Source organism: Rhamphochromis longiceps, linkage group LG11 (genome assembly GCF_057381845.1).
Source record: "Rhamphochromis longiceps isolate RC_006_pf linkage group LG11, R_longiceps_female_GT1.1, whole genome shotgun sequence".
NCBI lineage: Eukaryota > Metazoa > Chordata > Actinopteri > Cichliformes > Cichlidae > Rhamphochromis > Rhamphochromis longiceps.
Genome location: NC_140567.1, coordinates 28,999,944 through 29,025,266, shown reverse-complemented (window position 1 = coordinate 29,025,266; position 25,323 = coordinate 28,999,944). Strand labels below are relative to the sequence as shown.

Below are 25,323 nucleotides of genomic sequence, written 5' to 3'. Positions count from 1 at the left end.
CTAGCGGGTCTAATGCACGCTATGCCGTGATACTGGTTTGGATAGTTCTGGGGGCTTGAGCAGGCATAAATCAGTTTCTATGGTCAGTGTGGGGATTTGGCTTCTGTTTGATGAAATAAAAAAGTAATTATAAATCAGGAAAGGTTAAGGTGAAAACTTAAGGAAGCTTTAAGCTTATAAGGTTATTTTAGGGAAATTTTGGCAAATATTTTAAAACATTAACTTTTAGGGAATTACATTTAATTTCAGGACTCTGTGATTGCCATATGTTTCTCTTATAATCACAGACAGTATGAAACAGATTTGTCACACATAAGGTCAGATTTTAGACTTTTAACTGTATTACATTTCCTGCTGATGAGGACCCTCCCTTTGGCCATTCACAATAATAACGTAATGAAATAATAGATCAACAATTAAATGGCAGTTATATACCATAGGAATTTCTGTGGATTCAAAAGACATTGAATTAACAAAAACTTTATAACTACATGACAGTCTCAGTAATGAACTAAATATTTTTCTTTAATTTTGCACATTTAAGTCTTCCAGTCGTGCTGACAAACTTATTTCGTTTGCTACTTAATTGTAATGCAATTAAACCTCTTTACATTCACAGGAAGAGGGAGTTTCACTGATCCAATTATGCTCAAAGTAGCCTATATGTGGTCCACAATGTAAACTGTCAGTTTGACATCCCTGTCTGAGGTCTGAGAAAGAGAGAGCAAGAGAGACCGTCGTGTTTTACTTCTAGGCATGCGCAGTGCCGAGAGAGCGCTCTGACTGACCACGTAGCCTGTCTCAGCTGCGGTACAGATAGCTGCAATACACGAATTCACGGCCTCTCTACAGTAGCAACGGGCCGCTGAAAAATGGCGAGATACCTGAGGCCTCCGAATACATCTCTTTTTGTCAGAAACATCGCCGACGAGTCCAGGTACGTTGTTACTTTCAACCCCGCCGGCGTGCAAGCAGGCATGGTCAGGCTAAATGTGACGCTAGTTAGTTAGCAAACATGTCAACGTGATGTCATCATCAAAATTAGGAAACTGACGTTAACGGTCAGAGAGCGACTCCGGACAGAGAAGCTGGCTACGGACAACACAACCGTGTAATATTTGGTAATACTTAGAAATAAGAAGCTGAAACATTCGTGTTGTTACTGAAGTTAACGCTACACCCTGACCTGTCTGAGGGGACAAAAAAAATAAACGACTGAAATACGTCTTTGAAACTGAACTAAAGGCTGGACAGCAGCAGTTCCTGCAAGTAAACTACAATATCTGTAGTTTACGCACTTTTGCACTATGCACTTTTTAATTATGGAATTTAATTTTATGTCCTTCCTATCATTAAAAAAATAATTAAAAATATTAAGGCAACACTTGAACATTACAGCCAATTAAAACTTCGGGCATATAAATAGTGAATTCATTTTATCTGCTTTGGTGCACGTGAAAGTGATAACAGGTGGATTGGAGAGGCAACAATACGACAGAATGGGTTTTGAAGGTGGTGGCCACAGACCGTTGCTCTCTCTATATCCCCTCTCACTTATTTTCTTGTTTTACTTTTTGCTGGTGCCCATGTCATTGCTGACATCATAAGACTGTGGTCCATTCGAGTTACAGAGATAGTCCACCTCTTACAGGATTGCACATCTTTAAGCCCTGTCACGAGGTTTGATTTGTCTCCCAGCACAGGCTTAAGACAGTGGAAGGGATCTCAATGCACTTCAAGGTGCTCTGTTTTCAAATTAAGTTCAAAAGGCCTTTATCCTCAGGGCATGGCTGTTTAAGCTTAAACAAAAAGTTCAGGCACTTGCTTGACTGTGCTATGAGAGTAAAGGCATTTTAAATTTTATTTTAAACAGAATGTCTTTTGAGTGTTTTGAAATTTTAGCCAATGCGTATCCTTTCCAAAGAGTCCCTCAAATAGAATTGGTATTATTCTGACTGAATAACAGTCAGGAGTGCTGACTGACTCCACAAGACTGTTGAGGCGATCCCAGAAGACAGCCCATTCCTTCAGGGGAGTTTCACGGGGCCATAGAAGGGAATTGACCCAGCAAAAGGACCAGTATCTGCTCCTTTGTGTGAAGATGAACAGAGCCTTGCTCATGTGTGTGTTTCTGACCAAAGACTATGTAGGGCATCCTTTAGTAAGACATGTGCTCACATGCCATACACTGTGTTTGGCATTACCAGACAACACTTAGAACTAGCCCGTTGTCTTCACGGATGCAAGTCCACAGTGAGTACATGTGCCAGGTGTGAGCGAGCCTGGAGATGCCATGACGAATGTCATGATGCCAGCTACAACATTGGCACCAAATCAGGTCAAATGGATTCACAATGGGTTATGCTTCCTAACTGGGGACATTGGTATCCCTAAGGTGTAACTGCCTTTGTGCTACATTGTTTCTGCTGCCAAGATTAAAATAAAAAATGTATTTGGAAATTAGCGTAATGAGTTCTGTTTGATAATCTAGAGGCCTAAATGTGAATAGTATGACTTAAAGTACTTATTATTAAAGATAATAAGTAGATTTTTAAGTGTGGTTGATTTCACAAAATAAAAAAATCACTTCTGTGAAAAGTGCCATATATGGGTTTTATGGCCGCAATGAATATGTGAAAAAGACAGTTTCTGGTTAAATTGCACAAATTCACCTTAAATGTCCTGATGAGGAAACTTCCTTATGAGTAAGAAAGTAATTCGGTTTATTTGCTGTTAAGCAATGTCCGATGCTTTGCTGGCGCCAACTCTTGTGTATGTGCTGCACACTGGACTCGAGCCAAATTCATATGGTAGCCAGCAGAATAAATGTGCTTATTTCATGACACTTTAGGCCAGAGGATTTACGGCGTGAGTTTGGTCGTTATGGGCCTATTGTAGATGTCTACATTCCACTTGACTTCTATACACGACGACCAAGAGGATTTGCTTACATTCAATATCCTTTATTCTTTCAGTTTATGTTTGTACTTTTTCACTAATGGATTGTAAAGCATCAACTCTGATCTGTTGGGTGCAGTGAATTGAGTAACACCTGATTTAATATTTCCCTTTTAAGAGGAGTTTTTGTAATGTAATTGATTTTTTTGTTTGTTTTTTTAATGCTTCTAGCATTAAATATACTCCTAACCAATATTTCTTCTGTTGTTGCCTCAGAATGGTAAAGATACAGGTATGGAGACCCCACACCAAAGAAAGTTGAAAGGCGGTTGTAGAGTAGATTCAAGCCAAAGACATCCAGGCGACAAGCAGTAGTGGAATTTGGAAAATAAAGACAGAGCAAAAGCATGAAGATACAAAGAGGACAAAAAAGAGCTTCCAGGCTTCCATTTGTCTACCAAAGGGAGGAAAAGAAAAGTGTTTATTGGGCAAAGACAAGCAGGAAACCTCAAGTTCTTCTGCCAAGGCTATAAAGATCAAGCTGAAGGTCAAGCATGTTAAAGGTAACAAGCCAGACTTTTTGTATCCTACCCAATCTGATCACCATTAGTATTTGTCTTGTCTTCACAATTTGAAGTCACAAATGGGCCTATTTTTAATGTTACATAATTTGAGTTGGTATTACGGAAGACGGTCAATTATAAATGAAAGAAATATGCTGAGATGATGAATTACTCTTATACATTTTTGGCCTCACTGATCCAGTAGCTGTGTGGTGTTTTTTTTTGTGTGTTTGCTTTTTATTTTACTTGTGTTGCAGCTGCTTGCTGTTTTTTTTTTTTTTTTTTATTATTGCATGCGTGCAGCTTTCAGCTCCACCTTTCCAAATTAAAAGTCCTTAACAATCCAGCATGTTTGAAGATGTCCGGGATGCAGAAGATGCTCTTCACAACCTGGATCGTAAATGGGTTTGCGGGCGCCAGATTGAGATCCAGTTTGCACAGGGAGACCGCAAGAGTATGACCCATTGGCATTCCTACTTGAGCTTAACTGCACCATCTCCTTTTGGGAAATGTGTTGTATTGTTACATAACCTTTTGATGTGGATTTGTCAATAAAGCCCCTAATCAGATGAAGGCCAAGGAGCGCCACTCCCCTCGCAGTTTCTCTCGCTATGAGGATGATCGGGATACCCGCAGAAGACGATCACGGAGTCGCAGTTATGATCGCCGCAGGTCCCGGAGCCCTTCTTTTGACCGTCGCCCTCGGAGGTCTGAGAGCCCTAGAGAGTGAGTTCTTGGCAACTTTTACGCCTTTTAAGGAATATAAGACATTAAAGTTCACCAAAAACATAATTATATAAATGTAGTGAGTGTGAAGGAGTGCTCTATGGATGTTTGCAGCTCTGAAAGCAGGCACTTGCAAAGGAGGAGGAAAAAAGAAAGGGGAAAGATGGAGGGGCAATTTATGACTCAATAGAGTGGGGGGGGGGGACGTGTGTGTACATACTGGGGCTGCAACAATTCGAGTAACATGAATATAAATAAAATTCTCAATGCAAATTTTTTGCTTCACTGCTTTGTTTAAACTCTGTAGCACTCAGATGTCATTATGTAAGTGCAAGCGTTTCACACACGTTTTGTATTAAAAATAAATATGCAATAGAAATATATCTGGCGCACATGTGCAAATTAAAAAAATATTACAACATTGAGCCCAAGCAGCCCCCAATTTTTCAACAAAAAAACGGATAACACAACAGCAGCAGGGAAGATGCTGTCATAGTTTATCAGGGAGATGCCGTGTGGGTAGTTGGCACTCTGCCTCTGCTCTGTGTGGGTAGACAGTGCAGAGGCAGAGCAGTTACTGAGATGCTGAGCTCAGCTGGGGTTAAAGCAAACATTTTCTAGTGTGCAAAACAGCAGCACTTATTCCTGCAAGCATTATTAAAACCTTTATTTGGAAAAAGCTGGTGGGAGTTCTCCATCAAACCACCTGTTTAAAAGCCTTCAACGTGAAGAGAAGCAAACTCTGTAGTCATCCTCATTTTTGTTTTTTCCACAAGGAAAATCTACAGTAAAGCTACTGAAGTTAAAATATGGAGATGGGCTGTTAGCTTAGTCTGATAAGATGTTTAGATTAGGCAGCTAGCTAAAAGCTGCAAGCAGCTGTCCTACTTTATATCAGAGCAATACCTGCAACAGGGGTGACTCAACGAAATGGGGACATAGGGTTTAGTAACCCATATTTATATCAAAGCTTTAGTAACGTTATGCAATCCAAATCCACAACATAAAATATACAGTGTTATATTAATTGTATCAATATTTAATAATATAAAAATAAAAGTTTTTTTTCACAGGCTGGTCAAGCTATAGAAGGGCCAATAGCTGCCCTCTTTGCCACCGGAGAGCACTGAACAACACTTCAGGAATTTGGAGTTATCATAAATGTTAACATGCTAACATTTGCCGTTTAACTATTAGCAACTAAATGATAGCAACATTAGCCACCTGTCATCAGTAATGTAGCAGCCTGTGGACAGTGAGTCACAACTTATTATGGACAAATGGAGAACGACACAGGTTACTGGCTGTGCAGTGTCAGGGGAACAATAGCTGAACCGAGCAGAGAATCCAGAGGTTTGTTGAACTAGATCTGAAGACCAGAGCTGAGGATCTAACGAGCTGCACACTGCAGCAGAGAAAATAGTGGTTTAAAGAGAGACTGTAGGCAATTGTGGACAAAATGACAAACTTTAACTTTTCTACTTACAAAAATGTTTTGAAAAATGTCTCATTTAGTTTAGCCAGCTGTGACTTGGCTTTGAAATTGTTTTGTGACAAAACCTGAGACAAAAACATGCATTAAAACATACACATGATCACACATCAAATCTACCTAATCCAGGAGCTACAACCCTGTCAGAACTTGCCTGCTGTAAGAAATCTTTTGTGTTTACATGTATGTATTCACGTATATAATACAAAGGGTGGGGGTGGGGTACTGCAGGGGCTGGCAGAATTTTACGTATATATGTGACTGTTTGTTGTTTTCGTTTGTTTGTTTTCTCAGCTTCAATCTGGGATTTTGCAAACATAACACTTTTTAGACATAACTAATTGTTATTCTGTTAAATTAGGACGTTATACAGGCAGGACTTTTTCTCATTTTCTTCTTATCCCTCACTTTAACGTTTTTGTTTGATTATTAGCTATTGCGACTGGCCACTACTTTAATGATAACGTAACAAGCGGTTAATGTGGCTTTTTCACAAATGTACTTTTAACTATAGCAGATAGATCCACATTAAAATTATTTGATTTGGCACAGTTTTTACACTGCATGCCCTTCTACACGTAACCCTCCCATTTATCTAGACTCTGGTCTAGGAGTGCACTAGCTTGTGACTGACTTGAGTTTGGGTTTCTGTCTTTCACTGTCTTTTACGTTTATAACTGTTTAATATGTCAAGGGTATTGAAACGAGAGCTTAACCAGCTTTTCAACATCCCTCAAAGAATTGCTCGGTTGACTATCTTGCAATTTTGGATTATGCAAATTAGCAACTTGCTATTCTCATGATGAGCTGGGGACCTATTCAGGTTATAGCCCACCTCTCAACCCTGAGATAGGCTTCATATCCTGCCCCTGCAACCCTGAGTGGAATAAGCGGTAAAGAAAACTGATGGGTGAATGATGGATTGAGGAAACATGGTGGGTGTATCACTCGTCTCTCTGGTGGAACTTTAAAGTAGAGCCTATATTTAGTATTAATTTCCTCATAATTACAAACTGATATGCAATACATTCCTTGGAATTCTGTTTTTTGTTTGTTTGTTTTTTACATTTAAATATTAAATTAATTGAAAGTTGTCATTACATTTAAAAAAAAACAACAAAAACAAACAAACAAACAAAAACAAAACAATTCTGTGAACTTCATTTACCAAAATGTAAGTGAACACAGTCTGAAATGGCTCTCATGCTGTTGGCTGATTGCAACTTGGTGCAACACAGTTAACTAAAGCAGTCATTTAGCAAGTTTGGAGTGTCATTGCTTTGAAAGTGACCAATCACAATAAGACCAGTTCCTGCTGTGGTTCCTCCCCTCTGTCATTTAACTTTAAAGGAGAGCTTGTACACTCTGCAGTGTTCTGAGACGAATGTGCTGTGTGCCTGGTGGCTGTTGTGCACTTATTTCTATGTGCTGACATGAGTGAGTCTACCACCTCTTGTGAAATATTTATTTGTGACTATGTTTTAGTTATGATCTGCTTGTGACATGTGCCATAAATGTAGTTTCCTGTAATTGTGTGGGCCATGCGCAGCGTGTGAGAGGGCATGATGTTTGCAGGTTTGTACACAGAAACTTTGGACGATGTCCGAGCGTGGCAGTTTCTGCAGGAAACAATTTATGTAATAAAGAGGAAGCCATATACTGCTTGTATGTAGGCAAGCCATGCTGTAAGGATATAAAGTAATTCACTCAAACTGTACAGTAACTCAGCAATTTTGTTTTCTTGTTCCCTCTTCAGCTCTCGATCCTACAGCCGACACAGAAGAAGCAGAAGCCATGAAAATAACAAGTGGGCTCATTTCTGTCCTCTTGTATTTCAGTAATCATATAAACATGGCACTGTACTCTGTAATGATAGTAACTGTAATGATAATCCCAATAGGCACAAAGCTCCTCCCAGTGACCACCACAGAACGCACCATGAAACGGCCTCACACTCCACCTCCCGCTCCCCATCAGCGTCCAGGTCAAGACCAAAAGGTAAAAAGAGCCAGTCCAGGTCTCACAGCCCTGCCGAAGACTTCCACCCATCCCAGAAACAGTCTGTCAGGAGATCCCCATCACGCTCCTACTCTAGATCCATGTCCCGGTCACGCTCTCGCTCCAGGTCCTGGGCTGGACGCAAGTCTGGAGGCCACTGACAGACTGTTCTCCAAAGCCCTGTTTATGTTTCTCTAGAGGTTTCTGTTTAATGTTCACCTCTAGCCATTTTGGACATGCATTACTTCACATTGTTGGCTTCATTAATCTGGTTAATGATTAATTAACTGGTTAATAATGTTCTGTTACGTTCCTCCCAGGTTTTTTTGTTTTTTTTTTCCCCCAGACGTACAAGCAGCAGTGACAGGAGAACCACAGTATGTGTGCACAAGATTTTTTGCTTTTGTAGCTACAAGCATTATCAGTATTGACTCTAGCGTGTATAACATTTGGTTCCCTGCTCTTGCTGCTGAGAACTGCACCAATTCCCTCCCACACAGAGAGAAGGCTACCTTCTGGATTGGGAAAGTTCGTAACAGAAGAATACCTTAAAGTTGTAAATTTAAAAAAAAAAAGATTGGATATAAGCTACTACTGTAGTGAGCTATGGAACTCATGCAGAGCAATGATTTTGTGCGTCACTATCTATCAATGTAACTGCATGCACTCAAAGTTGAATGCTTCAAGGTCCAACTGTGTTAAGAACTGCTGTTGTGACCTTTATGAAGAGACCAGGGTGCAAGTAGACATGTTAAAAGGTTGTATTTATAGAAAGGTGTGCATGTGTGAAAGGAGTCTTGTGCTTCCTGCTTTCATTTCTTATTTGAATACGGAGGAATCTCTTGCCAAAGGTAAATAAACAATTTTGTTATGTTTGTAAGAAAAGCACATTTGGCTCCTGCTTTTTTTTTTTCTTTTTTTTGTGTACATGTGTTAAATTAAACTGAAGGCCTGCTTTGCCAGTATTCACAACATGCCCTGGTCTGGTTTAATTTCAGCAGGCCAACTTGTATACTATAGTTATTGTAATTGCTGTGACAATGAAAGATATGCTGATACAGCTGGTACCCAGAGTCATTTTGTTATGTAATAATATACTAAAGATAAGAATCAATTGTTTTTCGTGTCCCTAAGTAACTCCCTTGTTTAAACTGTTATACCTGATATCTTTTGACAATAAATACATTCTTACACTGCTCTAGTTGAACAAGCTGTGTTGTAAAGGTAGTGTCAAACAAGTGTTACTATATCAAGTCAAAAATACTCAAACACAAAGTAGGGGGGTAGGGGAGGGGATTTAATTTTTTGTTTGAGGTTTTTTTTTTTTCGTTCAAGTTTTTCATCAATTCAAAGAGTGCTTTCTTGTTTTACATTTTGTAACAAATTAACACCAATTGTAAACAGGGCACATTTCATTGTTCTTGGTGACATTTCATCCGAGGGACAAATTAAAAAGCCAATTCACTGATTAAAATTTTGAATATGGAGACTGCCATGCATGATTTAGTCTGGGCAAGAAAAAAAGGTTTACATGAACCAAGAAAAGGCAGTAATTAAAATAATAGACATTTTCAATTGTCAGCAGGCGGAAGAACAGCCAAGAACTGAAAATGTCTGGAAAATATTTGGTCAACTTGGGAATTTCCACCAATGATTATGGTCAGTTTCAGTATGAGTTTTAACTTAGGCACAGTTTTTCTTTTTTGTAAAAAATAAAACAAAATAAAAAAGTGCTATGCTTACACACCATTGTAAGCACATTCACAACTCAAATCTATACATATGCAAGTCTCCTAGAGTCCAATTGGGAGTTTTTTTTTCTATTTTACTTGTTTTTCCCATTTAGCATCTTTCAACCTACACTGCACAATACACAATAAAAAATGTGCAATAACTCTGGAAAGATCAGAGTATAGGGGTACTGATAGATGCTATAGGCAGCTTTTTTTTTTTTAACAAAAATATTCTTCAGTATTGAAGTCAAGACATGACCTTAGCATGTCTCATACATTCAGTGTTATTACTAAAAATACTTTTGTCAAACAGGCCACAAACTTGGCCTGCAAATGTACATATGCTACAAGTGTTTTATACAGTTCATTATTTACATGGCTCTTGAACTCACAAGCTTTCATACTTTGTTTTGTCATCTTTAAGCTGGCCATGAATGGCTCCAATTCTGCAAAGGGAAAGCAAAGAGCCTCAACAGAGAACTGAAAGAGAATCCATAGAAGATAGTCAATTACGCCTCCGTTAATTGAACAGCATCCTGGCCTGTAACTTATGAAAAAAAGAAAACAGTCTGATTGCAGTGCAGAAGGTTAAGGGACAGAAGTGCAAGAGACAACAGGCAGCAAGTGTCTGTTGATTATGGGGTAGTTAACCATTGAGACTTAATTTGTAAACACAAACACCAGCCTCCTGTCTCACATTGAGGCGCTTGGGCCTCTTCAGAAACATTCCTTAGCTCTGTCTCGCCTTGTGCACAAAAGCATACAGCCAACAGGGCCAGGCAATGTGGGGTTTTTTTGAGAAAACAAAACTCAGTAGTCCCACATTTAAGCAAGGCCCCCTTCCGCATGTTGGAGCTGCAGGCACTGTCCTGAAGAGGCAGAGACTGAGGAGCAGTAACGGTACTGATCAGAACAGGTGATCAAGGAGACGTCAAACCATTCACTTCGAGTTGGCAAGCGGAAATGGCAACACTGCCTTCTGCCCAAATGTCCAAAAAAAGAAAAGCAAAACATTGCTTTGGTTATACACAGCACATTATACATCTTTCAACAACCACAACAGAAAGCACTTATACAAAATAATGCTATGATAAGAGTGCTGTAGACCTTGGACACACTCAACTCCAAGTGCATGTGCGCACAGCGCAGTAAAAAAGGGTACGTGAGTTGGTGGTCCAAAGCCAGTGTGCCATGGTCTCTTACTACCCTTCGTTTGAGGTTATACCATTAACCTGTAGTTACACTACAGCTCATCTCCTGTAAAATATCTTTTTTTCCCTGCAGAACTGCAGTTGAGTGCCTTCTTTAGCCAAACAATGAATGTGATATATAAACAACAGTGGGCCCTTGATTAAAAGAAATAAAATTGCTACAAATATGAACCTGCTTTAGCACCTAAAGCTTAAGGAGATAACTCCAAAGATCATTCTTCATAGAAACATAAATGAAACACCATGTCTGTCCAAAGAAGTGGACCGTAAAAGTGATGGGAATTTACCTGACTAATGTTACCATCCTTGTTTGGGGAAAAAAGCACACTCAATCTGCCTTGGCAGCCAAGATTAAAAATAACAAAACAAAACATAAGTACAAAGAATATCCAGTTTGTCATAGTCACAGAAACTCCGCTAAAGGCATCACCGACCAGCAAGGCTGCAATTCTGTAAATTTTAAATGATCAGTTTTTTTAAAATGGATGGTAAACAGGAATTGCAAAACATTGCTCCTGTCAAGCATCCACCAACTTTGAAGGTCAGCCAAAAAAAGGAGAGAAAAAGAAAAGAGCTAAAAATACTACAGAACTGAGGCGTTCCTGGTGGGTGGGTCCATGCATTGGCTTATTTTTTTTCTTTAAATGAAGAACTGGTATCACCCCCATCAGGCCTGCACCTTCAGGAGGCTCTTGAGCTGGAAGGTCATAACTTCCCTGTTGTCACAGGAGCCGATAGGGAAAGACACCCAGTGACTAGGGGGTTTGGGCAAAACACTGGGTGAAGGTGGCTCACTGAATTTAGGCCCTGCATAGCTTGGGCTGCCTTGGGTTGCCAGGAGTGTGTTGAGATGAGACACTGCACCCTCCCAGTTCTGATCATAGTTGGTGGAAAAACGGACAGAAGCATTCTTCTCTGCAGACACGGCCTGCCGTGTCTCTGGAGACCTGTGGTAGGCAGCGCCTTTCTCGCTCCGTCGGTGGCCGTGGTGGTGAAGGCCCCCTGCCCCCCCTACGGATGCAGCTGCTCCGTTCTGGTCACGGCTTCGCTGCTTTGCCCGGCCAAGCTGGTGGTTCTTCTTGGCCAAAGGGCGCTCAGGGTGGGTAACTGGAATGTTGTACCTCTCTCCACCTCCCATACTGCTTTTGCTCTACGTGTCACCTAAATTGTGAGAATAGTATTATTAAAAATAAACTCTGGTTATACATTTCTATTCACGCTAATAATCTATGCAATTACAGCGCAAGTTGTTGACTACCAACCGCGAGCACAGGCGCACCACATCACAATAAAAACAAGTACAGAGACTACGTGCAGAAACACCAGACAGCGAGGCTCGCCCATCCCCCACACGGACACCAGGAAAACAGCGCCAGCTCACCTCTTTGTTGTCAGAAAGTTAACCGAGTAGACGTCTCTCTTCAATCTTTCTCCTCCAATCGGGCCCCAGGTCCTCGAAGTAGTCTTCTGTCTACCTCTCGCTGCACATTTGTGTCCAGCAGGGTCTGAGGTTTTCATGTGCCAATAAGCGTTGTTTTCTCGTGAAGCCGAGCTGAACATCAATTCACCTCGGCGCACGATACTCCAAGAAGTCGCCGACCCTTCGGGGCATTAACAAAAAACGCTTATCAGATATGCTAACTTGACAGGACTTAACGTCCATTAGATATGCTAAATAGACAGGACTCAACATAACAATAGCGCTCACAGTGTTGTGACGTGTGACTGGGAACTGACGTTTTCTTCAAATATTCTATTACATAACATTGAAGTACCGACGAAATGACATTTCCTCGCCATTACATTTATAAAAACCTTGCATATAACTTGTAATCTATAGCGATTATCACACGAAAATGTTATGTAAGAAAAGTGCGACATCATAGCCCACTCCTGTTTGCTCAGGCTGGGCTTAAACTGCGGCCAATTTTTCCCTTGTTCTTGTGTAGTAAATTAATAATAAAACGAAATAGTTTGTATACCCTTCATATAGGATCATTTAATTAATTAGCAAATCCAGTGGTTCAAATTCTAACGTTTTTTTATGATCTAGGACGCTCTACTTTGGCACAGAACCAAAACAAAGAAACTCGGTTTAATATGGCGACGAGGTACAAAACTGTTTCTTACCAACTTCTTCAGGCTTGGTTGTTAAAGCCTTTCGTCAGAAAAGAATTTACAGTTAGCTTCTAAACTCCCTCTACGGACTATGTAGGAAGCACAGCAAACTATATCTCCTACAAATCCGTCACTCTCGAAGCTTATTTGGTGTTAAAGGCCGGTGAAGAGATCTCACTTCTCTCTCTCCCGACTCAGAATTGCGACAAAATGGACTCTACAGCAGCGGTATGTACTCCCTTGCAACGCAAATCTAACCAATCATAAAGCGACTACGAAATAAACAACCAATCATCGAAGAGGCAGTCGACAAGTTGCCTGTTGCCAGACTGGTGACGTTAATTGCCGACCCTCCTCTCCTTGCCTTTGTTGGAGCTCGGGTATTTCCCGAGAGAAGTGAAATAAAGAAGGAAAAAACACCACTTTCGGGCTCTGGAAGTTAACGTAATAGACAGGAAATACCCGAGATGGCACGTAAAACATTACATAAAGGTTTAGAGTGAGCATAGAGGCAGTTAAGTGTTATGTAACACCAAGACACCAAGCATGTCCGCTACCCCTTCGGTTAGGTTGTAAACACGTCCAGTGTTTAGATTTACTGAGGTTTGTGCCACAGGAAACTGTTTTGGTTTGTTTTATCACATTTCTTGCTTTTTCAGGTTAACCCCTTTTATGCCCACTTGACACAGCAGCAACAGGCTGTAATAACAATGTCTATGAGCGGTTGTCCATCCCAAAAGTGTTTTGTTTTATTTAAATTCATTGGGTGGAGGTCTTAATAAGGGTTGGGGGGCTATATTACATATATTACCCTGTTTGTCCCTTTGATGTTGGTCTCACTTTTCCTCCCAATCTTTTCAAAGGACTTTGAGGTTTGACTTCCATGGCAGTCTTCCAGTAGGTTTTATGAGCGCAGGCAGGGCTAAGTGTCATCGCTCTGTGTCATCGAGGCCTTGCCTTCTTTTCTCGCCTGGATTTTTAAAGAGTTGCACAACGCTGCTGAAGGCTGAAGGCCATGGCAAGGCAGGACACTCCCCAAAGCAAAGTAATCTCTGAAATGGGGCTGTGCCAATCAAGAGTCAGCTATGTAGGTCACCCAGAGACTGGGTAGGTCGCTAGAAACACATGGGGGGGTGGAAAGGACTACTCGCCATATTTGACTGGCTGCAGAAGCCAAGCAGTGTCAACACGTCACACAGATAGTGTACAATTGGAAAGTTGGATGGAAACTTTTTTCCTCACACAGAGAAAAAGAACAAAATTACAGATTATCTATTGGCCTGATTGTTTACGGAGTCCTGTTGGCCTACAAACAAGTGATTGAAGTTATGAATATGAACTTGAATGGTGCAAAATGTATGTCATATGCCCACACAAAGGGAAGTGGGGAAAGTACAGAAGCAGTTTCACACAGCTCAGCAATAAGTTCAACACATATAAAGAAAATCTGTACACTCAGTAAACATATTCAAATTAAACCTTGTACATTAGTTACTTAACAAAGAAACTTAATATGCTATAAAAGTAACACATAATTTACAGAATTTAAATATTAAAATGAAACCCATGGTGAAATTGATCTATAAGTGGGTTTGGGTAAAACAGGCACATTAAATTGGAGGTCCTTCTCATCCCTACTGTTATTTAAGATTTATTTAGTTAGCACCACAGTGCGCAGATGAAGTTGGTACACTCAGATAACACTTTTTTTTTTTTTTTGAAGATGTGCCAGCCGCAGATGGTTTTCTGTGAAAAATGCCCACAGAGCATATTTGGAATGAACCACTGAAACCAAACAGGAAAAAATACCATTTCAGATGAAAAAGTTATTGTTGACGTGTAGTTGACAGAACTATTTTCATATATATATATATATATATATATATATATATATATATATATATATATATATATATATATATATATATATATATATATATATATTTTTTTTTTTATTATTATTATTATTATTTTTAATGTGACTTTTAACAGACCACTGATTTACAAAACAGATGAGAAATAATGGCAGTTTTCAACAACATTTCTCAGGTTTCCCAGTTTCCGTCATTACATGAGCAAAGGCTCAATTCACTTGTATTATTTTACAGCTTTATGAATCTAACAAGCTGTTTAAATTACAAATACATTTAACTCCTTATTTGTTTCGACTAATGCTGGCATCACCACACCAGAAATAGCAGTGCATGATTTCTGAATTATTAATGACTTCCTTGCAATCACGGGTATGGGTTTCATTTTACTTTTTGGGGGCAGGGACACCAAGTGCAGGTTATCATCCAATAATTAGAATTTTCTGCATCTGCATGCATGTGCATGGCAGGTGTCATTTTTATTCACTATTTTAATAGAAAATATCTATTATTCTCATTTAAAGTATTTAAGTGCTTATGCATATGCTTAGATGGAGTATGTGTATGTGTCAGCATGACCTTGTGAAAACTGCTTAGCTTTGCTTAACGACGTTTCACTATGTTATCTGCTAACTGTTAGGGCGTAGAAGGACTAAACTCCCAAGATGACCAGTGCCAAGAGCTTCCTGGGAAAAGATAGTGGGAGTTGTTTTCTGCCCAGAAACAGCCCATTGGACAGAAACCTGTTGTAACTGGGAAGATACAGAGAGTTGTTTGTGAAGGTATAAAAGAGGAGCTGAGACACCCCAAGGGCAGAGCGCTCGTAACTCAGACCTGTGATGTTTTGATGTGTGTGTTCACTCTCCTGCATGCATGCAGTAATAAAATAGCTTGACCACAGCTGACAGTGTTGCAGACCTTTTTTTTTTTTTACAGAAAATTCCACAACACTACAAATGAGTCATCCAAGTTTTATGAACTCAGATTTTCATATTACAAATGACCTCTTGTATTCATGCAATGCAAGACCTTGTGTGCAGCAAAGCTAACATAAGCTGAGGGGCGTTGAGCCTGATGACCTACCCACTGCATTGACCCAATTTAAATAGATAACACAAATCAATACATATATGTAGTCCTAATCCTATACTATGATAAGGTATGCTATTCCCAGGCGCTTTGTTACCTGTGACTGACGGAGTGGGATCCTGGTTATAGGCTGGCCTTGTATCGTCTCGTTCAGCTGTGCACTAACTTGCTCAGGAGTTATTCTTTCTTATAAAATTTGCTGCTGAACTGACTCGGTTAGTGGTGGGTAAGGGCCCAACAGGAAACTTCTGCACGTTTCAGCATGACTGCAGTTAAAAGACTGTTGAGTGTGACTGTTGGCACAGAAGAGGTCAGAGGCCTCAGACCTGAGAGCAGAGCTGTGTTTTTAATTCTCTTGTTGAGAAACAAATAGAACTTACGCAGTTGTGGGTTGTGGGAAGTCTGGTCAACGCTACAGGATGTGGCTGTGACCTATTAAAATATATATTCTCTTTACAGATAAACAGATATCTCTGTGAACTCCATCGAGGTTCCTGCGGCATTCATAATTCTCATGTTGAATTAAAAATTGTAGCTATCACTTTTCATATTTCGTATTCCCTCAAAAAGAACCCTGATCATGTCCCAGTTGAAGTGAAAGTAAACAACGCTCTAGATTGTCTGTTAAATTTCAATTTTTAAGCAAGTGAATATCCTTGTCCTTGTCATAATTAATTGATATCTTTCTCTCACTCAGTTATTGCAATAAACATACAGTTAGGTCCATACATTTTTAGACAGTTGCACTTTTTTTTTTGTAATTTTGTCACAGTACACCAGCACAGTAAATTTCAAATCGAACCGTCAAAATGTGATTGAAGAGCACAGTTTAATCTTTAATTTATGATGTATTTTAAGAAGTACAGCCATTTTTATACAGGTGTGAAAAAGATTGTTTTGAACAACAAAGATTAAAATGAACTTGTATCAGAATGATGACAAGATAAAAGTATGGTGAAAGAAAGGAACAGCTCATGATCTGTCTGTGAAATATGTTATATGTAGGCATGTGTGGCTACCGGTGGAACTGGGCCACTAGTATTTATTGATGTGACTGAGGTGCACAGGGTTATACTCTCTGCTCAGATCAACCAAATGCTGCAAAAGTAGTCAAAATGTGCTTCACAGTACAAATGAATAACGACCCAAAACACTCTGCAAAAGCAAACCAAGAGTACATAAAGACATAAAGAACATAAAGAAATTGGGCAATCTTGAATGGCCAAGTTAGTCACGTGATCTTGAACCTAATGACGCATGCTCCTCGGTTACTATAAAGATGCTATAAGTTGCCTTAATTTCTAATATGAAGGCAGAGAGACCCATAAACAAGCTGCAACTAAGAGGAAACAATTGGTGATATGCACAATTTCCAGGGGCACAGACACAAACAGTGGCAAAATTACAAAACTGTATTATTGTCCAAAACATTATGAACCTGAATGTAACTCTCTGCATGTCCTCCTTCATTACGTATATCCGTGAATCTTCCTTTTTTACTCCTGCCTGGCAGCTCCATTTTCAACCCACTTCGCTGTCCCTCCTCTGTACATGTCCAAACCGTGTCAAACCTGAGCTGTCCCTCTGATGAATTCATTAATAATCCCATCCATCCTGGTCACTCCCACTGAAGGTCTCAGCATCTTCAGCTCTGCCACCTCCATCTTCAAATCGTCCCCAAACCATACATCACCTGCTGCTATCCTTCTGTCACAAATCCCCCCTGGACACACGTCTCCACCCACTCCACCCCGTTTCCCATGACGATGTAATTGAAAGCTATTTGAGTCAGAGATTTAGATTTATCTGTGTGCTTTTGCAATTTTCATTTGGTGCGTTTCATTTCCATATTTAGAAGTCAAGCCTTTCATTTAACAAAAACAAAGTAAACAATTAAGCATGATTAAAGAATTAAGCATCCAAGTAATTAGATTTTTTGCCTGATCATTTTTTCCTGTGTTCTTCATGTCAGTGAACTGATACTGCTCCCTGAGGGTCTGGCAATCTGGAAATGAGGAGCGGAAATTTGATTAATGGATTTAATCCAAATCTGTCTGAAGCAGCAGAGCTGGCCCTGATGTTTGTGTCCAAGGCAATTTCTAAAAATGGATTGTGTAACAGGATGATGCAGTTCAACAGATAATTGAACATTTCAGCTTTTAGTCTGCCCTGTTGTCTGTCGTGTTTATGCTGCACCTGGACAGACAGTGAGCGAGTAGAAATCTTATTGAAGCTGTGCTGCCTGCTCCTAATCACATTTCCTGCTTTCTGTCCTGCTGACTTTATCAGGTCAAAGTAGGAGAAGACACAGCCCGTGCACCAGATATCGCTGCCTTTCCGCGAGACATTTTTTGTTTCCTTTTCTTTTAAAACAGTCATGTAGTAGAACACTAACTCCTTTCCTTCATGAAATTTGATATATTACTTAAATTCGTCAGACCCAGTTACCGACGCATGATTTTCTCTAAATGCTAAAATAGGTTGCTAATTTATTTCAGATTGCCTCGGGTATGTGGTTTAGAGATCTGATTAAATTGTTGTCAAACTAATGCAGCCTATTTTTACCACATGGGACTTAATCTAAATTAAATGACCTCATTGCTGAGTGGACTGCTTGTTGCATTTGTATCTCTAATGAATAATCTTTAAACAAACTTTTAACTTGTCACCTTTAGTCTGATGCTTTTGGCCAGTTTCCTGACTCAGTCATATTGCCTACTGAATCAGGGTTGCCTAGTATTGCCCCCTATGTACTGCCACCAGTACTACAATACAATGGGCGAGTGGACTACTCACATAAAAGGGTTTCAGGTCAAGTGAGTCAGTGCTATCACTATGCAGATAGTATTTGACTAGTTCAATTTCAAAATGCTGAACTGGACACTTGAAATCCTGTCAAAGTAGAGTGGCTCACATTAGAATGAATTTGGTGGTGAAATATAAGGATCAAAAATCAAACATGTAGTCAGATTTATTGAATTGCAACACACACACACACACACACACAGAGGAAAAAACTATAAAGTTGTCTGTTGTACGGGTTTTGATGAATGCTCAATCATCCAGGTAAGGAAATCCCAAAAGTAGCATTTTTAATGTAGAGGCCTTCGGTAAATGGTCTTTGATCATGAGAACTTGCATATTAATGATCAAGGAACTGACCTCATAGCCCATTGTTCATTAAGTTTCAGTCATTGTGCAGATGCATTGTTTATAAAGTTGGGGGAACTTGGAGTGAGCTAAGACTGAAAAAGTCACTTAAATGAGTGATGAAACGTTTCTACCACTGAAAACACTACGCCCAGATGAACATAATCAACTTTTATTTCCTAACAGATTTGTCGCAGTCTGGCGAGGGCAGACTGTATGAATTGACAAGAAGGACCCAAAATGCAGACTCCAAGGAACAGGGAACAAAACTTGAATGTTAACAAAAAGCGAGCCGTTTAATGAGGCTGGTAAAAGGTACAAACAAAAAGCAAGGCAAACTGAAGCAAAATTAACACAAATCTAAACTGGGAAATCTAAACAAACACCTGGTGTAAAGAACATGGCGTGAACAACAGACGACCTGACAAAGAATGACCAGAACACACCGACTAAATACACACAGGAGGATAATGAGGGAAATGGAAACACATGGGGAAACAGCTGACACACATGAACATAAGGACATCACAAGAGGAGAGCAAAACTAAAAACATTGAACATAGGAACATCGGACCTCTGCAAAATAAAACAGGAAACATAATGAGACGCAGACATGACAAACCTGCACTTGACAACGTAAGACACAGACATGAAACACATGAAGGGCAAGGGAGACTTAACAGGGGTTGGAAGACACAAGGGGAATCTAATAACAAATGAAATAGAAAAACTAATGAGCTTAACCATATACTATAAACATCAAAATAAACTAAAACTCAAAACACTGGGTCATAAGACCCAGGATCGTGACAAGATTATTTGTGAGTGCAGAATACACGTTTCATGTCTATCCACATTTAACTGTTCCGTGTTCTTGCACCATATTTGTCATAATATGTGTGCCAGCCAAATGCAGGATGCCAACTTTTACATCTAAAAATCTTTATACGGGTTTGTCGCAATACTGTAGTAACCATCTGTTTTCTTCCACTTATCCAATTCCTGGCTCATGTTGGGGGGGGAGTCTACCCCAGCTCTCATAGGGCAAAAGGCGAGGTACATCCTGGGCAAGTCAGCAGTCTACTGCAGGACAAACAAGAAAACCAAGGAATTAAAGCCATCTTTTTATTATCTACAATTCCTTTACTTCTATAAACTGCAACAAGGTGTTCTTCTAATCCTTCAAGCAATGTTTTATGAGTATAGAATTAATGAGTGAAGCAGGGGTAGGCAACTCCAGGCCTCGAGTGCCGGTGTCCTGCAGGTTTTAGATCCCACCCTAGGTCAACACACCTGAATCAAATGATTAGTTCATTACCAGGTCTCTGGAGAACTTCAAGAAATGCTGAGGCGTCATTTAGCCCTTTAAATCAGCTGTGATGGATCATGGACACATCTAAAACCTCCAGGACACCGGCACTCGAGGCCTGGAGTTACCTACCCCTGGAGTAAAGCATTAACTAAGTGATCCTGCAGGGACAGGGTATACGCACATATTTCTGTTATGATAGATGTTGTTTTGTCAGATGAATATGAGTAGAAGATAATAACAAAAAGAGGTGGAAAACAATTGCTATTTAAATAGAAATAATCTAATTGAAAGAGGGCTTCACATTGACTAGGACAGTTCAATCTTGACCTTAGGTAGTTCGTTAGAAATAACAAAAGTTCTCTTATTGAGATATTTAGGCACCATAAGAAGCTGTTGGGACTTGCAAAATATGCTGCAAAACCCAATGTGATTATGGCCCACTTCCTCTTTTTTTATGATCATGCTTTTTACACTTAACATTTGATATCTGACACTCAATAATCTTATTGGCTTTTCGCCACAGTCCAACCTCATGAAGCATACTTGAAATATATGAGAGACTTCAAAATTCAAAAGGGTTGATCTTTGAATGATCTACTGGTAATCTCTATTTCTGTTTAAGAAAATATTACGGAAAAAAACAAACAGAAGAAAATTGGAATTTGTGACAGAGAGTGGATAATTGATCAAAAAGTGGGCTTGGTTTTTGTTTTATCTCAGATGTCGTCTAAGCAGCTCCCGCCCCCTCATGTCATCACAGCTATACCCTCCTTGTCTTCTCCCTTCACATGCACACCAGTACTCACGTCTGCTGGTTTGCGTGTCATGCAGCTTCAGCTCTGCGGCTAAGAGGCAGGAAATCAGATATTTCAGTAGTTTGCCAAGAAAGAAGAGAAGGTGAGCTCTTATAACTTTATTTAACACAGTTAAAATTTTTCTCTTACATATGAGATTTAGCAATTTGGTTTAAGTGGCATTTTGCAAGTGTGAAATTGTTAGAAAAAAATATGCTTTCTGCAATATTTCTAATCTAATGTGTAGAGAGTTGACCTGCTGTTTCTGACTTATTTTAATAAAGTCTCTGTTTCCTGCAATACATAAAAGAAGAGTGACTTCAAATAGTAGTTTTATTCTTTTTTTATTCCAATTCTGCCCAAAGGGTTCATGATCTTTTGTAACAATGTGTCAAGGCGCAAAAGTGACTCAAGGGGTTATTGCCACACGACGCTGCGCATGTCACCACAATGTTCATAAAATGTCTCTCAATAAGGATCTTTCTCAATACGTGCTTCCTTTGGCCTCATACATATGCAATTTTTATAGTCTTCACATGGCCATGTCACAGATACAGTGGAAACAGTATAGCGTGGTATAATTGGAACAATACCACACCTAATCATATTTATATAATTTCTGAGTGTTTATCAGCTGCTCTAGAAATATATTGCTTCAGGAATATTTTGATTAAACCCTCTGTATTTCATCAGTCATGCTGTTCCCCGCCAAAAAAAAAAAAAAGAACAAAGAAATCCTCAATCTTAAGCCACTTTGTGCAAACATTTAAAGGCAGTTCTTTTCATTTATAACAGCATAATTTACTTCAATGTAATGTTTTTGCCTCAGCTTTCCACAAACCCTTTAATCTATTGATTGCATACAGGCGACGCACTTCACTGGAGATCATTTAATTCAACTGTGACCTTCACCCGCTGATAAAACGACTAAATACAGTCTCCTCTGATTCCACAAGAGGGCACCAACATGGAGCTCCTGTACAGTGACGGCGCAACAGCAGTCTGGAAATATTTCAAAAAAAGCCAGCTAACAAAAACTACATAATTTTATAATGCAGAGTATCCACCCTAGGGGATAAACATTTATGTGATGTGCATAGATGTTCCTGACATGAATGGGAAAGCTAAATGTTTTAGAGATATAGTAGCTGAAATTTCACTATAACACTGAACATATCATGATGAAAAATTGGCTTATTTTTTAACATAACAGGCACAAGGATAGATCTCTGTGTATTTTTAAACTCAATTCAGCCTTCAGTAAAAATCAAAGTGTTTTATGGCTTGCTTGAAACCATGTTCTACCAGGCGACTATCTCTCCCGTAACATCATCAGCTGAAACTGTGATGATCGTGTGTTTGTTTTGGCCTCTAAATGACTTTCTGTCTTGACTCAGAGACGTTTATGTTCCCTTTAAGCTCCAGCTTCAATGTTGACAACAAGATAAAAAAGTAATCCCGTTTTCTGCTTTGTTTGTTTCACCACGGGAAGTTACCTGTCCCGTCCAACCTAATGTGACATACGTCAAAGTGACGGAATCTTAACACATAAAGATGTGAATGAAAGATCAGATTCTGTAGAGACACCCGTGCTTCATAAATAACTTGTAACATTTGTTACAGCTTTTTTGTACTTCATTTCCTAATTATAGTAGCTGGAATGACGGACGGGGAGAAAGCTACTTCTGTAGAGCATGGACACACAGGTAATATCTCATCAACAATAGCTATGCAGCTTTCCATTAATGGTAAAATTCAGTTCTGTGTTATATAAAAAAAAGGACATCTGTATGTACAGTTGACTGGTCAGCTAAGACTTGTCACGGTACTGATTGTGTTTTTCTCCTAGTTAACAAGTCCTGTGTGAATCTGACGTGCTACATGGTCCTGAGTGACGAAGAGAGGAAAGCCATCGGCACCATCTGTTTCCTGGCAGGCCCTGTCACACTACTGGAAAATGTTCTTGTGCTTGGGGTGATTGCTAGCACAGCCACCTTGCGAAAGCGGCCATCCTATCTGTTTATTGGCAGCCTTGCTCTGGCTGATGTCTTTGCCAGTTGTTTCTTCACCATAAGTTTCTTACACTTTCACCTCTTTCATCTCAAAGATGGCCCAGGCGCCTACCTCTTCAAGCTAGGCGGTGTCACCATGGCCTTCTCTGGTTCAGTGGGAAGTTTACTGCTGACTGCTCTGGACCGCTACATCTGCATCTACCACTCCTCGACTTACAAGGTGTTGCTGACACGGCGCAGAGCCCTGCTGAGCCTTCTGATTCTCTGGAGTACAATCATCTTCCTCTCCTTCTTACCTCTAATGGGCTGGAGGTGTTCCACAGGCCTTACTCCACCTTGCTCAAACTTGTTTCCATACATCAATAAGCACTATCAAGCCTTCTGGACCAGCTTCGTCCTTGTGATTCTGGTTCTGATTTTGGGGGCTTATGCTCTCATCCTGTGGAAGGCCCACCGCCATGAGTGCTCAATGACCAGCTTCCAGGGAGCAGCAGGAAAAGCTCAATCTCGCATGAGGATGGATATCCGGTTGGCTCGCACCTTTGGCCTGATTCTGCTCATACTGGTGGGCTGTTGGGTTCCTGTGCTTTCTTTCATGCTAGTAGATGTCTCAGTGATCCTGACCCGAGACCAACAGCGAGCCTTTGCTTTCTGCAGCACCCTCTGTCTGGTCAACTCTTCAGTCAACCCACTGCTGTATGCCCTGCGCTTTCGAGAACTAAGAATTGCTCTTTTGCGGATGCTGCAAAAGCTGTGTTGCAAGGGAAGGTGTAAAAAACTCACAGAAGACTCAAGCCATGGACTACCCTCTGCAGAAGACAACTGTACTGCTTTATCTGACGATGCCCAAGGCCAGAACCACCAGACCTGACTCCATTTCAGAAATGGTCTACAGTCACCAGCTGACCATGAGAAAGTGAAGGAAGCTGAACGTTAAAATAAAAGAGAAGCAATACAGTTTGTGAAACACTTGTTTTCACGACAGCTGTTAGCTAGTGATCAACACCATCACTGTAGATCAGGATAAAATCTGTCTATACAAGGAAATGTCACTTACTGCTTTTTTTTTTATTGTAATTGCGAATAAGCTTGTAAATAAGTAAACAACGCATGATAACAGTACTTGTCAAAACAAAACACAAACCCTGGGAATTACAATGTGACCATTACACATTACTTTAATTATAAGAGATTATAAAGTATGTTGTTGACCATTAATCCGTAATGTTATTACCAGTTAATATGCTTAAAATAGAAAATGATAGTTACACAGAGGACACACGGAGCTTTTTTCAGCATTTTGCAATAACTGCACCCAAAAGATTTAAATGGAAATAAATACCTCTGCACTCAATCAGACTAAGTAAATTGTTTTGTACAAATGTATGCTACTATGTGTTACTAATATTTAAGCACATATAGAGGTCATTTACCTTTGACCTCCATGTTTCCCCTCTCACTACTTTAGCATTCCATGAAATCCTGGTTCCGTGAACTGAACTGCTGACTTTTGGGTTTGCCATTTGTTGCTAGCATGATTCTTTATTTTTCAGTGTATGACCCAGAGCACGCAGGAACAGAGGAAGCAGTGGGTCGCCAATCTGCACATGAATGCCAGGACCCCACAGAATTTCACACAATGCTCACTGCACAAATCCAAGCAGTGTGTAGAGGTGAATGGAGCAGATGTTAGGAAGAGAACGAGCACAGACACTAGAACAGTCTTTGCGATAGTAAAAGCTGGCAGCTGCAGTAGAGCGCACACTGATATGCAGTTACACTCACAGTGACACACAGCGTAACAGAGGTAGATAATCAGAGCTGATGCTTGTTGATTTAGACTTTAGAACACCTATTTCATCCATTGTGTGAACTTACTAAAAATAACACTTGGTCTCGACTCTTTGTATCTTTTTTAAAAGCAAATTACACAAGTACATTTCTTTAATCTGATAAAGTGGGCCCATCTCTGTATCTGTCTTTAGGATGACTTAAGGGACGCTCTCTACCACAGAAGACAATCTGTGAAATTAGCTAGCAGTAAAGCACATGACTGCATTGGAGAAGAAATAGCAGCAGGTGGTGAACGGAACGAGTATGTGGCTTAATTTTTCTCACTACAGCAGCAAAAAGTAGGGCTACACAATTACTGTAAAAATTATAATCTCGGTTACTTCAGGAAGTATTAGGATTGATTATTTCGTGTCATAATCTGACTTCTGAAACGCTGAGAAAAAAAATTGCCTGTTATTCTTCGCCTAACTGAAACCAAAGCGTTTATAAAGAGCCGAATCGGTTTTACAATTCTTGGTAATCAAAGTCTGCCTTCCTTTGATGTTACCTCAAGCTGAAGTAA

General features: G+C 39.9%; 3 protein-coding genes across 3 annotated transcripts; 2 read left to right on the top strand and 1 right to left on the bottom strand.

Moving 5' to 3' along the window:
* The first annotated feature begins 772 nt into the window (after positions 1-772).
* Positions 773-8,874, top strand: srsf10a (serine and arginine rich splicing factor 10a). The gene is made up of 6 exons (XM_085423509.1): positions 773-937; positions 2,852-2,974; positions 3,809-3,915; positions 4,019-4,187; positions 7,436-7,486; positions 7,580-8,874. The coding sequence occupies exons 1-6, from the start codon at positions 873-875 to the stop codon at positions 7,836-7,838; spliced, it is 774 nt and encodes a 257-aa protein (XP_085279635.1). The 5' UTR covers positions 773-872; the 3' UTR covers positions 7,839-8,874.
* A 79-nt stretch (positions 8,875-8,953) lies between these two features.
* Positions 8,954-12,954, bottom strand: pnrc2 (proline-rich nuclear receptor coactivator 2). Its single transcript, XM_085423507.1, has 3 exons — positions 12,752-12,954; positions 12,003-12,222; positions 8,954-11,782 (listed from the first exon to the last, which is right to left on the bottom strand). Exon 3 carries the CDS (start codon positions 11,757-11,759, stop codon positions 11,289-11,291), a length of 471 nt encoding a protein of 156 aa, XP_085279633.1. The 5' UTR covers positions 11,760-11,782; positions 12,003-12,222; positions 12,752-12,954; the 3' UTR covers positions 8,954-11,288.
* Positions 12,955-20,958: 8,004 nt separating this feature from the next.
* cnr2 (cannabinoid receptor 2) lies at positions 20,959-24,818 on the top strand. Its single transcript, XM_085421876.1, is given in 4 exon segments — positions 20,959-21,058; positions 22,608-22,661; positions 22,805-23,810; positions 23,812-24,818. Coding segments are annotated over 3 exon segments (1,128 nt in total). The 5' UTR covers positions 20,959-21,058; positions 22,608-22,615; the 3' UTR covers positions 23,888-24,818.
* The last annotated feature ends 505 nt before the right edge of the window (positions 24,819-25,323 follow it).

What these genes read in the sequence shown, in the direction of transcription:
- pnrc2 (XM_085423507.1), bottom strand. Translation starts at nt 11,759, where the DNA reads ATGGGAGGTGGAGAGAGGTACAACATTCCAGTTACCCACCCTGAGCGC.
- srsf10a (XM_085423509.1), top strand. Translation starts at nt 873, where the DNA reads ATGGCGAGATACCTGAGGCCTCCGAATACATCTCTTTTTGTCAGAAAC. An exon ending in AACATCGCCGACGAGTCCAG is followed by an intron (nt 938 to 2,851) that starts GTACGTTGTTAC and finishes ATGACACTTTAG; the next exon opens with GCCAGAGGATTTACGGCGTG. An exon ending in AGAAGCCATGAAAATAACAA is followed by an intron (nt 7,487 to 7,579) that starts GTGGGCTCATTT and finishes TAATCCCAATAG; the next exon opens with GCACAAAGCTCCTCCCAGTG.